The sequence below is a fragment of the Balearica regulorum genome, chromosome 20 (assembly GCF_011004875.1).
Source record: "Balearica regulorum gibbericeps isolate bBalReg1 chromosome 20, bBalReg1.pri, whole genome shotgun sequence".
Classification (NCBI taxonomy): Eukaryota; Metazoa; Chordata; class Aves; order Gruiformes; family Gruidae; genus Balearica; species Balearica regulorum.
The window spans coordinates 5,351,747-5,365,815 of NC_046203.1; the positions used below are offsets into that span (position 1 = coordinate 5,351,747).

General features: G+C 44.9%; 1 protein-coding gene across 1 annotated transcript in view; it reads left to right on the forward strand.

Annotated features, from left to right (window-relative positions):
• LMX1B (LIM homeobox transcription factor 1 beta) overlaps positions 1-13,857 on the forward strand; it is a 107,257-nt gene extending 93,400 nt beyond the window's left edge. The window contains exons 3-8 of the mRNA XM_075772318.1: positions 438-670; positions 3,647-3,825; positions 4,821-4,898; positions 5,279-5,345; positions 6,197-6,358; positions 8,097-13,857. Coding sequence (XP_075628433.1) covers positions 438-670; positions 3,647-3,825; positions 4,821-4,898; positions 5,279-5,345; positions 6,197-6,358; positions 8,097-8,254 — 877 coding nt within the window. The 3' untranslated portion in view covers positions 8,255-13,857. The remainder of the gene's footprint in view (positions 1-437; positions 671-3,646; positions 3,826-4,820; positions 4,899-5,278; positions 5,346-6,196; positions 6,359-8,096) is intronic.
• The last annotated feature ends 212 nt before the right edge of the window (positions 13,858-14,069 follow it).

Below are 14,069 nucleotides of genomic sequence, written 5' to 3' on the forward strand. Positions count from 1 at the left end.
ACCAAAAATGGAAAGTCATGAAATATATTCAGAATAGGGTTTAAGTGCTGGAACCAGAGCGCCTGTATAAAACAAAGCATAACCTGGCCCTTCCTCTAAAAGGTGAATTAAAATAAATTTGGTTTTGAACAAGTTATCCAAACTCTGAGAGCTCCTTTTCGTTTCTCTTTCTCAAGAGGAACAAAACAGTGAGATAAGGACAAATCTTAGTGGGTTTTATCCAGCAAAGGTGATTTGGGAATCTCTAGACCAAAGGGATTGAGATTTGAATAAATCGCATGCCTGTGACGTTTCCAAGACTAAGGATGCAAGTCTCCCAGTGTGCAAAAGTATGAGCCAAGCTGATCTGTAGTTAAATTAAAGAATTTGCTGTATTTAAATTCATGCACTGTATGTTCTGACATTCCCTTTGACTTTACTGCCTCTCCCTCTTACAGGCTGTTTGCTGCTAAGTGCAGTGGCTGCATGGAAAAGATCGCCCCAACAGAATTCGTGATGAGAGCCCTGGAGTGTGTTTACCACTTAAGCTGCTTCTGCTGCTGCGTTTGCGAACGACAGCTGAGGAAAGGGGACGAGTTTGTTCTTAAGGAAGGGCAATTGCTCTGCAAAAGTGACTATGAAAAAGAGAAAGACTTGTTGAGCTCGGTCAGCCCAGACGACTCAGACTCAGGTGAGCTTTTCCCACACCTCCTCCAACTGGAAAAGCCGCAATGGTTTGTAGAGCTTTCTTATAGAAAAGTATATCCATTTACACATCCACTTTATTCATACGCACATGCCACCCATGCAAATTAGCAGGCCCAGCTAAAAAAATCCCTACTTGTTGTTTGTTCTCCCTGATTCCCTTCCTTAACTTGCTGCTTATAAAGGACAAAAACATTTTGTTCTTGTCAGAGTATTTTTCTGTGAGATCACAAAATGTGAATCAGACTGCCTTCAGTTACCTGAGGCCTCATTCAAAGTGTGGCATTTTCCATAGGCGTTCGTCCATCCACTTAACGTATTTTCCAGGGGATCTTCTGCACATACATTTTCAGCACCGAGCTAGGAAAACGGACAGAGTGGTAACACAATTTTCAAGAGTATTCTCTCTGCCAATCACAAATGGTAACTTTAAGAAAAACTACAAGTACAACACAGAAGTACTGAGGAGAATCAAGAAGCTGAGAAGTGTGTGCTGCAGGAATTGGGGTGTAGGAAGCCAGGGCAGCCGCCCGCTTGGCGAGGCTGCCTGCTTATCCACTCCTGCTAGGGCAGGCAAGGGGCTCACGCAAAAAAGAAAAAGAAAAAGCAGCGACTTGAATGAGGAGTTTCGGGGAGTCTGTCTCCGGATGCTTTCAGGCCAGGTACTTTGTGGTGACAGTGAGGACTGGCTTTCAGGCTCGCAGGCAGTTCTGGGCGAGACGGGATGCCTCCTGCCTGTGCCCTGTGCACTCAGGGAGACTGGAAACCTCCTGCTGCTGGTGTGGCCTGGCTGATCCCCACTGGAGACAGCGTGTACGCAAATTGCTGCCAGCCATCAAAATTGTGCACTTGTTTCCCAAAATTGTCTAAGAAAATGAACAATTACCATTCCATTAAGCGTACAAATGACATGAATGTTTGCCTCTGGTTTATGAGAAAATGCATTATTCCATTTTAGCTAGGAGCAGTAATTATCTTTAATCTCTAATCTGAGAGCCATATTCTCCACATTGCTGAAATTTATATTTTCACGTCAGGAATGCTGCAAGACAAAGGTCACTGCTGACTCAGCAGGACATGTGGGACCGGGGCCTTTCTTGGAGCAGCAGGTTATTTATTGCCATACTGTATTTGCAGGACCTTGAGTGCTCCGCTCTGTAAATCTCACGTCACAGGGTTTGGGCTCTTTGTGAATTTGCCCGAGGCATGTGAGTTTCCTACTCGCCCTTCAGCGTGTCATTCCCATCGCCAGCTTCAGCGTCCCGCTGCCCGTCTGTCGGTGCCCAGACAAACCCCGGTGGCAAAGCGGCATGTGCGGGGCTGTCCCCACGCTGCAGCGATGGGCACGGGGATCCTCCTCCCCTGCCGTCCTCACTTGCCGTGCGGGCACGGGTGGCTGCTGTTTGCCAGCTGGCTGCGTTCGAGCTCTGCTTTAGGCACCAGTGGGCTCTCCTGCAGGACCAGATTTTGTATTTTGCGATCAGCAGTAAGGTACCGCAGCGGCACAAACCAACTTTAGTTTCAATTTCATTTCCCTTTGGCACAAGGGGTAGTTTCTTACTCCTGGAGATGCGTTTTTTTTCCCCTCGTTATTCTCTCTTAGCCAAACCCAAACCTGAAAAACAAGTTGACAAATTAAATGGGATGTTTTGTCTCCCATTGTCTAATACATTGAAAACGCAGATCTCCCAGATGCCTGTGTGAGAGCAAATGATTTCACATAGCCCTGGCTGAGTATGTGTCCTTCTCCAATCAAATATTTATCCACTGGACACAAAAGTAACTCTCCAATGAGCAATATCAATCCTCACAAACCTTTCCTTAGAAATGGCATGCTGGAAAGTTAATAATGTCGTGGTTATTAAAATGACTGAACTTCTCTTTAATCATTAGGCAAAAGATGCTTATTAAAGTAAAAGGTGATTAGATTGCTAGGTGCATAATAATCAGACCCTAAAATGAATTAAAGTCTAATTTGTTAATTCCCCAAACGTAATCTTTGAGTATATAAAAATTGCAGTGTGTTTCTTCATCTTGAAGTCCCTATAATGGTGTATTAATGTTTTCTGGAAGTAAAAATCAGTAGTCTGGTCAAATAAAATGTGCTGAGTTGAAAAGTTGTTTTTCACAACAAGATTTGTACTTACTCTTCAACCTTTGCCACTGCAATTGAGATTTCCAAGTACAATATACTGACGCACGTAATATCACCAGATTGTACAAATATTTAGAATTTAACTATAAAAAATGCAAATAATCTATTTGGTCTACAGAAGCACATAGATATTTGTATGTATTTACCAAGAAAAAGTTGTGCATGCACATGTAGACGCATCGAAATACACAGAGAAAGAATACTGATGTTTTCTGTGGGATGCAGAAGTGAGCTGGCAAAGATTATATTTAATATTATCTCTAGAGCTTCAAAATACTCCGACCAGTAACTGGAATCTACGCTATATTTAGCTAAACAGACTTTGACGTATTTTTGTGATATTTGCATTTACGTTGTTTTGCTGCCATAGCAGTGCAGGCAGTACTACCTGTCTGCAACTAATGCTTCGGGAGAAGATGCGGCTCTGCTGTGAAAGGAACAGTGTGTGTCAGTTGGTGTGGCTGCAGCAGGTGAGCACGCAGGGGACCAAGCGATGCTGGAAGGGCACAAAGTCTCTCTGTGCCCAGTTCCTGGAAATATTGAAGCATATTCTGAATTTTCATCCCCAATCAGTCCCATGCCCTCAATTAAAAATTCAACACATTTTTATGTTTGTCGTATTTGATTTAGGCAGCGCACACAAATCTAAGATAGTCTCTTCCTGCTCGCAGTTGCTTTAGGTATTCAGATGAACGTGGGATAATAGTTGAACCTGTTGACTAGATTGGCAGCTGAAGAGCAGTTTTCAAACACCCTGTTATCTTGGTGGAACAAGGACAATTCTATATCCTGTTTATTTTTCACCAGTTAAAAGTGATGATGAAGATGGAGATGTGAAGCCCACCAAAGGACAAGTAACCCAAGGAAAAGGAAGCGATGACGGGAAGGACCCAAGACGACCTAAACGACCAAGGACAATACTTACTACGCAGCAGAGACGAGCATTCAAAGCGTCCTTTGAAGTGTCTTCCAAGCCCTGTAGGAAGGTAGGTGCTTCATCAGGGATTTGAGGTCAGTTCTGGCACCAGGCCATGGGGTTGGTGGCATCAGGCCACAGCTCCAGATAGCCCCCTGCCCCTTCCCGGGACAGCACCAGGTGTCTTGGGGGTGAACACAGAGACCAGGCCAGTGTGTGGCCCAAATACCATTTCAGCCTGGAGCGATCAGCAGCTTAGGACCAGCTCGTTGTTATTTCTGGATATTCACCCAGTATGCAGCTGCATGACTGATTCCTGCTGAACAACAATATTTGGTTCTTACAAACCATGAAGTATCCTTGACTATCAGAGCCCAGGTAAACAAGTGGCTTTTGCCCTTCTCCTTCCCACCACAGAGGGAGTCACTATCTAGTGAGACAGGTGCTCGGCTTTGGTCCCCCTACTTGTTCATCCAGTCTTGATTTTTTTTTTATGAAACTTAACCCTGCTGTTGATCTTGCGTATAACAGCTAGGGAAAGGTATAACGTATTGCGTCACTGATGAAGCTGGTGAAAATCAAATCTTTGCCAAAAGCAACCCAGGTAACTGTTTCCTCCTAAGTTTGATTGGAAAAAAATGGAGGTGCATCCTGAAAGCTGTCATTTTTGCAAAAAGTGACATTCCCCTGCAGAGAAGTCTTTTGGGACGGTGCGCTGTGCCTTTTTGCCGTTTTAAAGTATGAAGTTGTACCTCAACAATACAAAAAATGTTGATAACCAAATTTGTATCTTTTTGCATGGAACTGTTTTATGGGTAAAAGTCATCAGATGACTTAATGTCATTTTGCACAGCTCGGACTTCTTGTTCAGCACTTATGAAACTGGTAGCCACACGAAGGGCAGAACTTGAACAAACTCTGCAAAAATATGAGGAATTTTTAAAAGGAATTCTGTACATGCAGTTTTTATTGTAAGTTCAGGCATAATCCTCCTAAGATAACTGATTAGTTGTTGGGTTTTTTTTAAATATTAAAAATTACATGATTAAACATTTCCTCCTGTAGGTCAGAGAAACACTAGCAGCTGAAACAGGACTCAGTGTGCGAGTTGTCCAGGTCTGGTTTCAAAACCAAAGAGCAAAGGTAGGTTGTTTGTCAAGTTCTCAAAAATAAAACACAAATGGTCCTCCAACACAGATTTCTCCCTAGATGTAGTACGTACCACGGAGATCCCAGGGACTGAACTGTACGTATTTTGCATGTGCTGCTGTCTACATCCATACAAGAAAGGCAACTTTCAAACACAGGCATTAAGTTTGTGTGCTCAAAGCAACATGAGGTTGGAAGTAAATTTTGCATGCAAATACAAACTGGAAATGGAAGTGTTAGAAATAAACAGTGGTGTGTGTATGAATATAAATGGTCTGTATTAATTGATTTGATGTTTGCAGAGAGTTTTGTAAGGAAACAAAATTGTTGCATTCAGAACCATGAGATTGTTCTGTTCTTCCTCTTTTATTCAGATGAAAAAACTAGCACGAAGGCATCAGCAGCAGCAAGAGCAACAAAACTCACAGCGACTAGGGCAAGGTAGGGGATTTATGATGAAGGCAAAGCAAGGGGAAAAAATCTGCAAGATTTCTTGAAGTGCCATTCCCATATAATGTCTGAAGTACAGCCATACAGGGCATGCACGAGTCCATGGATAACGTGTGCCATCACCAGTGGAAGCACACAGAGGAGCTGTATCTGAGTGGCCACCCCAGGTTATCCCACAGTTCTCCCATGGGGCCAAACCCTGGAGGTGCTTACACAGAAGCTGTTCCCTCCCTTTTAGAAGAAATGTGCAGTACAGAGGCACTTTGACTGGAGGAAATCTCCAGGAGGTTCGTTCCAGGTAGATCCTCCAGCTTGTTTTCTCCTGAAGAAAGGGGAACCGTGCTCAGCTGGGCATCTGCAGGCTGCTGCATCGCTGCCACAGCTGAGCACAGGGAGCCCCTCCTGTGCCCCGGCCGCTGGCTGGACCCTGGGGCAGGAGCTGCACAGAGGCACCAGGGCTTGCCCTGCTGCTTTGTGGATCCTTTTGAGGTTCTCCAACTCCCAAGGCCTTGCAGCCTCAAATCCTCCTCTTTAAGCACAGCCAGAAAAACTGGTACCGACAGAAGTTAGAGAATAAAAGGGCTGTGTCACGCACAGGACAGACTTTGGGAAGATACGGTCCAGCATCCAGGAGCTCCAGAAATTATATAGTCAGAAATTACAAGTCTTCTAACTGATTGCTCAGGGCCGTACTCTCAGACAGAATTTGGAAGGCTCCTCTGAATGACAGGACACACCTAGCCGCGTTCGCTCTGTGCTCGGGTTCAGCATTGTCACTGATGCTAGTGTCTGCTGCCTCTTTGTTCCCGAGCGGTGACTGTGCCCTCCTGTTTGCCTTGCAGAAGTAATGTCCAACCGAATGGAAGGGATGATGACGTCTTACACACCACTTGCACCACCACAGCAGCAGATTGTAGCAATGGATCAAAGCAGTTATGGCACAGACCCGTTTCAGCAGGGTCTTACCCCTCCACAAATGCCAGGCGACCACATGAACCCTTATGGTAAGGCATGCCTCATTCTGCCGCATCAGAAATAGCAGGGTTCGTATGCTGGTTCACACGCCACAGGTTCAGTAGAGTTACTTGCTTTTATAATATTTTTACTGGGATTTGTACCAGGGAATTTGTAGCAGTCAGTTTTGTGTGTATATTTTCATGTACACATAAGGGGGTAGAAGAGACCTCATCCCAGGCTCTGGACACCTTTCAGAACTATTTCACAGTATAATTCTGGTAAACGATAAACCAAGCAACATCACCTCTCCAGCTCCACTTTTTTAAACCACTGTCCAAGACATTGAAAAATAAACAGTACCAAATTCTAGCTCCCTCACAAGTTTTTCGTTTTTCTTGGAAGCTTGGGGAAAAAAGTGCCTTGAAAAGTGGTCTAATAAAGAGAAGTAAGCTATTCGTTCCAAAATGAATAAGCACCCCTCTAAGATCCCTCAGATTGGATGCATGAATTTGCTAAAGAAGAGTTCTTGAGCTACTAAGAGATGTGTCACCACAGGACATTTCTCCTGCATAATTTTATTCTCTGCCCAAAATCAAGATGATGGTTTGCTTTCATGATTTCCTGACTACACGCCATCATGTGGATAGGTCCACCAAACGCATCACAAGCATCAAATGCCTAATAATGGACTCTGGACAATTGCAGTGTGGCATTTAAATAAAATTTAAGAGGATTTCTCAGACTGTGATTATTGGCCTTGCTGTAGCCCACAGGGGCCTGTTATGTCAGACTTGTTTTTGCTGACCAGGAGCACTTCATTGTCGCGGTCCCCGTGCATTTCACTTTCATAAGCATGGCATGCACAGGCCAACAAGAAATCCGCTTTGGGTCTCTGTTATTACTTTTCCCACTGAGACAAGTCCACGGTACACGCCAGGCAATTTGGTAAATCCTGTAGGGACCTGAGGACATCTGAAGTGCAAATGAGCATTAGATGGCTTGTGATTTTGTTGCTTGGCTTTCTAAGCAAACCTGCTCGAGAGGCAGGTTCTGTGCCCCAAAACCAGTGCAGGAGATGATAGCACAAAGCCATCTCAAATGAGTGCATAAAGGAAAAGAGACGGACTGACACTTTCTTAGTGCTCACAGGACTTGAGCTAGAGCTCTTTCTGGTACCGTAAGAGTTGAAGTAAGCTGAAACCTTAGTTGCTAAGGGAAATAAAAGGTGCAGTTCCAAACCAACCCCAAAAGAGTGGAATTTTCTGAAATGAAAGCATGTTTACAACTGTAGCTCACTTGAGGCCAGGGAAGCTGGGTCTCTTGGGTCCCGTTGCATTTGTAGCTCTCTCTTTTACCTTGCATGTAAATGAAGACCATTACTGGTTATGCCTCTCAGACCACTTTTCCCTGGGCGTCTGGTCCCACCTTCCTCGGTGGCCCCGGTGGCCCCGTGAATGCCAGATCCCAGCTCACGGAGAGCCGGGGATCTGCTCCTTCCTGGCACCATTTGCTCTCATCGTCAGCCAAGACTCTCTTTTGTGCTGCTGACTGAAGTATAAATTAAATCCTGGCAGATCTGAGTGGCACTGCTGCCAGCTGAACTCTGCAAATTGCTTGCTAGCCTTCCTCTTTGTAGGTCAGACCCTTAGAGCGAAATTATGTTAACATGTAAAAACAAAACCAGGAGCATTCCCTTTTGCTGCAGTGTGCAACATATGAGCATCCATGTGTACTGTGTCCTCTGGCTGCACAGAATCCAGCTTAACATATGCGTTTCATTTGCAGGAAACGACTCCATTTTTCATGATATCGACAGTGATACCTCTTTAACTAGCTTGAGCGACTGTTTTCTTGCCTCTTCCGAAGTTAACTCCATGCAGGCTAGAGTAGGAAACCCCATTGACAGGCTGTACTCTATGCAGAGCTCGTATTTCGCCTCATGAAAATAAAAGAAAACAAACAGCCGGCGTATATTTAGCCAGTGACTTTTTCCAGTGCAGACTCTACAGCCATATGTTGCCCAGCTCTTCCTTCACAGTGACTCCTGCTGCCTCTGGACTGCAAAGAGCATTTTTAGGAAGACTGTATCTGTGTGTATATATGTGTATGTATGTATACGCATATTAATACCTACCTACCTACATACATACATATATAAACAAAACGCATCCACCAGTCCCATACCCTTGATCCCCAGCTTGCACCAGACCACGAGACAAGCGCGGAAGGAACAGAAGACCCTGCTCTTCAGCAGCCTTTGGTTTGGTTTGGTTTGAGCTCATTGTCGTAAAGGAAATGGATTTTGCGGAAAGCTAGACCTTTTCCTCCTTTCTCTCTTCCTTTCTTTTGGATGTTTAAACTTTTTTTTTTTTTTTAAAGCCACTGATACTGACATCAGTCGACCATATGACAAATAAATCAAAGAAACTGGAGATTCCTCCCTTTTCTTACTGCATGAGTCATACTATGTTGTGGATAAATTGCCATTTGAACTGTGAGAAGTTAATGTAAATGTGACGTTCAACATTTGTTTCCTTTCTACACTTTTTCTACATAACCTAGATCTGCTCATTAGTTTATAGCCCTTATGCATATGATACTGAGGAAACTGGTTAACAGTAATATTTGTGGAGAAAGACAGTGATTTCATAAGAAGAAAGGTCTGTGACCCTGGAGAGGAGATGCATGTTAGGGACAGAGGCATTTAGGTTAGTATTGATCTTAAATAATTAAAACTAAAGGTGCTTACAAGACAGAGTTTTATTTAATTTTTTTGAAGTGTGAGAATAAAACATTTACGTTTGTAAGTATTGCAGTGCCAAATTTCAAGTCTAGACCATGATTGGCAAACATGTGTTGTTCATTCTGTTCTGTTTGTTTATGTTTTGCATGAGGCATAAATGTGCTATGCTCCATTGTCCATCTGGAATAATTAAGCACTCCTTTAGTTAATTATGTTGCCTCAGCAAGAATCTATGATAGACAGTTCTAGCCTGAACTATCAGAAGTCCTGAAATGTGCACCAACTGGGGGGAAAAAAGTATGAAAGAGATCACAATGGGAGGTTTAGATATGTTTAGCAAGAGTCTAACCCAAGTCCTGCAGGTTTCACGTGGACTCCTGTATTTACAATAAATACTCCAACTAACCTATTAGTGCAAATGTAAGAAGAACGAGTACACAAATTGAAGGGAATGTCCCAGCTGAAGTCTGAATGTCTGAGATGCTGAAGTTTGAGCATATGTCATATAGGTTTTCGTAGGGCATAAAATATCATAAATAATAATAGAATAGTTATAAATATTGCCTGGTGATAATTATAATGTGGAGAGGCAGACAAGTACGGTCATGGCTCTTAGTGGAGAAAACTTCATGGGGAAAATTTGCCAGGGTAATATCAGTAATTATAGGGTGTGTTCAAAATAGAGCTCATGGGGAAAGATTGGCAGGATAGGCACTTTCTTAAATAAATACCTTTAATATATTGACCATAATAGCCGAAAACAAGTCCAAAGCGTTGGTTAATCTGACTCCTCCAGGCTGAGGACTGGTACCAGGCCAGCGCTGCAGAGGCTCCCGTGGGGCTCAGCACAAGTGCGGGACTCCCATCGCGGTGGGGAGAGGCCAGAGCGGGGTGCCCGCAGCCTCAGCGCCCAGGAGGGAGCGGCCCCGCCGAGCACCGAGGGCACCTCGGCAGAGGGGGGTCCTGCTGGGGAGACCCTCGGACAGCTGCCCACCCCTTCGCTGACAAAGAAAGGTCCTCCCTGTGTCCCGGAGGGGTGGATGGCAAGGGTCAGATGATAGGTCCAAGGGAAAAAATAAGATCATATTCCTCCCCGGTGTGGAAATGCGGACTACGTGCGTTGGAAGTTTCTTGAGAAAGCAGAGTTTTATCTGCAAGATAAGCACGTGCATTTTCGCTCTGTGGAGGCGAGGAAAGCACGGGGGGAGAAGACTGTGTGTGCAGTGCAGGAGAGCAAAGCGCAGACCCAAGGCAAACCCTTCCCGCTGCTGCGCAGTGGCAGACCCGCCGTCTGCCGCACACGCAGCCCTCCGACGATGGCTCTGCGAGGATGCCGGGTGACGCTCCCCTCCCTGCAGGTTCCCATCTCCTCCCTCCGCAGCGGCAGCCCGAACTGCAGGCTGCCCTGCCCAGGGCGATGGGTCCCGTATGCTTTTGCTAGCGACCATTCTCTTGCTTTCTGACAGGGATGTGGATTTTCAGTTGAAGGTTGTGAGCCCCTGGAAGAATTTTCTTTTCTTATCCATCCCCTTCAATTATTTTTCCCTTTCCTTGTGTATCAAAATAAATAACAATTTCCTTTCTCTCTGCATGATAGCAAACATCTATAAAGAACTCAGGTGATCCTCACTGCTTGCAGGGCAGAAGGCAAGCAGATTTCATATGGCACATTATAAACATTTGTCACCTCCAATCTCAATGGATTCATCAAGTTTTCTTCCCCACCCTTCTGCTGTGCTACTTTAGAGTCATAGAAAACCATCTCAAACATACCAGCTTTATAGCCTCTACAGATAGGCACAACCTTGCTTCATCCCTCATTACTGGCAGGATCAAAATGGCATTTTTAGTGTTTACAGGGACTTATATGAGAACTATAATGTGACCTACAGTTTGGAGAACTGCCTTGTCCCAACTCTACCTCTGCTTCTGGGCTGGATGTTGAAAAAACAATCCATTTCCAAGGAAAGTATCAGATATCCCATTTTATATCTGAAGTAACCATAATCTTTTGCCGATTTTTTGGATGACTGTTTGCCACCCTTTTCCTTCCTTCCTTCCTTCCTTCCTTCCTTCCTTCCTTCCTTCCTTCCTTCCTTCCTTCCTTCCTTCCTTCCTTCCTTCCTTCCTTCCTTCCTTCCTTCCTTCCTTCCTTCCTTCCTTCCTTCCTTCCTTCCTTCCTTCCTTCTCATTGCTTGTACATACCATCTCCTCTTCCCGTGGTGTGTTGTATGATGATGCCTTAGCTGTTTGTTCCCCCATATTCCACCACCTCTGGTGCCATGGGCATGACGCAGTCGAGCCCTCTGCCATGCGTAACGTTTCCCATGCCACTGTGGGTTGCTGCTGGTCAAGGGAAGGAATGCATAGCCAATGATTTCCAGCGAACCCGTTATATCTGGCAAAGGCCAAAGTTCATTAAAGAAAAATAAATGTCACTTTTTTTTTTTGTGGAATGAATTATCCTACTGGAGTGTGATCATTGTGGTTTTAACCTGGGACCTGCAGTAAAAGATTATATAGCAACCTCTGACCTTTTTGATTTCTGCTTTACTCTTCTATTGTCAAGGGAAATGTCACCGATCAGGTGAAAGTAAAACGTTTAATGGGCCGTATCACAGTAATATCTTACACTGAGTCAAATTGATAAACTCTTGCCAAAAATTCTTAGCATCTGGCACTTCCACGGAAACCACAAACAATGATTGCACATATGGGAGCTTGAAGGCTAGAGGTCATGACAGCAGTTTATTACATGCACCTTACAGTGATCATTTTCCCTAGGAAATTAACCCCTCTCTAACATAAATGCATCAAGTGAGCTCTTCATGGTGTTTCAATCATGTTGTTTTGGCTAAGCAAGGAATACGTGTTAAGCTAAAGTGGTGACAAGGTGCAATTAAGTAAAAGATGATTGATTAGGTTTCAGTGTTTGCTCAATAATGTTTAAAAAAGATGATTGTGAGATCAGAATGAGCATGCTCAGTACTAGCTTCCTCAGAGGTCTTTATTGTGCAGCTACCAGGTCTGTAATGGTGGCACGTAGAGATTCCCTGGCATTCAGAAATGGTTACTGAGCAGCGTGGCCCTCGATCCCGCTGCCGGGCAGCAGCACGTTTCCCTTGCATGGCTGACCGTTGAGGGGACGATTCCTGCCATGCACTGCTGTTCTCAGTCCCCATTTACCGCGGCACTATGGATTAAACCCTGTATCGTAAGCAGTTAGGGGCTGGGGGTAAATGCGTTTCACAGTCATGACATGGAAGACAATTATGTTGCTTCTAAGTAAAGTGTGGTGGTTGCAATCACTAAGACTGAAACACCATCCTAGGCATTTTGTTCTCTTTTTCTTCTTTAAACTCTGCCATCAAAAACATCCAGATCACTTGGCTCAGTTGCTGCTAACCATGCCTGAGATGTGACTCACGTTAGTCTCACGACGGCTGCTGAGTGGATTTTCCAGACCCACCCCGCACATGTCGGATGAATATTACCAGGTCCTTCGGAGGGGTCATTGCCGCTCTGTCAGCAGCAACTCAGCCACCCCGCTGCGCCATCGTTACATGGGGAAGGTCCTTCATGCCGGCAAACCTTCCAGGGATGATGTGAACCCACTTACCTCTTCCTACTGTGCTCAGGACTCCCTTCCATTTTCCTTAAGGATCAGAAGTATGTCCCAAGCCACCGCCCCAGTGCCCCGGGGAACCTGGCTCTGTGATGCTGCTAGGGATGCTGCAAGCTGGGGTTTGCGAGAGCACCTCTTTGAACCGTTTCGTAATAATTCTGGTTGTCCCCAAAAGTCACAAGAAATTAACAGCAGAATCCAGGAGGAAGGGAAGGGTTCTCACAAGCCCAGAGCTTGGTCACAGCAGTGAAAGGACAGAGAGGCGACTGAAGCACATCAAAGCCATGGGAGCTGGAACCGCAGTACCCAAAGTCTCAAGTGCTCAGGGTGGTGCTTTACGCAGTCCCATGCCCAAACCACGGCAGGCATTTCTGCCCAGCAGATGCTGCCTGGGTGTGCGGGTCCATCTCCAGCCCACCCTCCTCGCCCCGGTGGCACGGGACGGCCGACCGCTGCACCCGCAGCGGCATGGCCAGGGCTTCAGGCGTCTGTCCTCTCCCGTTAGGAGGGTGCTTGGGTACTTGCTTACCTCTTGCCAGGTACCTAAAGTCTTTTGGCTTTGGTGGGATTTAAGCACGGTCTTGCTCATTCGAGGCCTATCTGAATAAACGGACAACCCCTTGCTCGCCTCAAGGATGCAGCCCGGTCCCCTTGTGCTGCACACCCTGTTTCTGCTCAGCAGTGACTGTGAAGGGACTGCCAGATACTTTGCATTGGGAACTCTGTTTTTAAGTGAACACCCTATTTTTTAGCTGTGTATGGCTGTATTACTTGTATATTTATATATTCTGTATTTATGTTATCGAAATGTAGTATTTTGTAGCTGTCTGTTACAATTTGTTTAACTTGTAAAAAATATGACTATGCTCTCTCATACCTAACCAGCTGCCTCTCACCGTAGATTCTCTGCTCCTTTCCCTCTGTGTTGGTAACAAACCACCATAATGTATGTAGATCGGATTTTTTTTTTTTAATTTAATTACTTGTCATTGTTAAATTATTTATTAGTGTTTTTAAATTTCATTTCACTGCATTTTTTTTCCTGCCACCATTGCCTGGCAGCTAAGATAGATGAGTTTCTCATACATTATGCTCCCAACCATGTGCACATGCGTGCACGTGCACGCACACACACACACACACACACACAAAACAAAAACAGAAAAAGAAAAAAAAAGAGAGAGATTACACTTCAGTATATTTGTAAATAAAAGCAACCTGTAAACAAAGCAGGATTTTCTTTCAGTGTGCAGTTCTTTCTTCGCTTTCGCAGACTGAAAGCGTGGTCTCTGTACTGGGGATGGCACCGCTGTTCTCTCAGGCAGGAAAACCAGGGGCTGTGGGAGCTGAGCACTGCATTAATATTTGTCGTGGTTGGAACAGTGGCTGC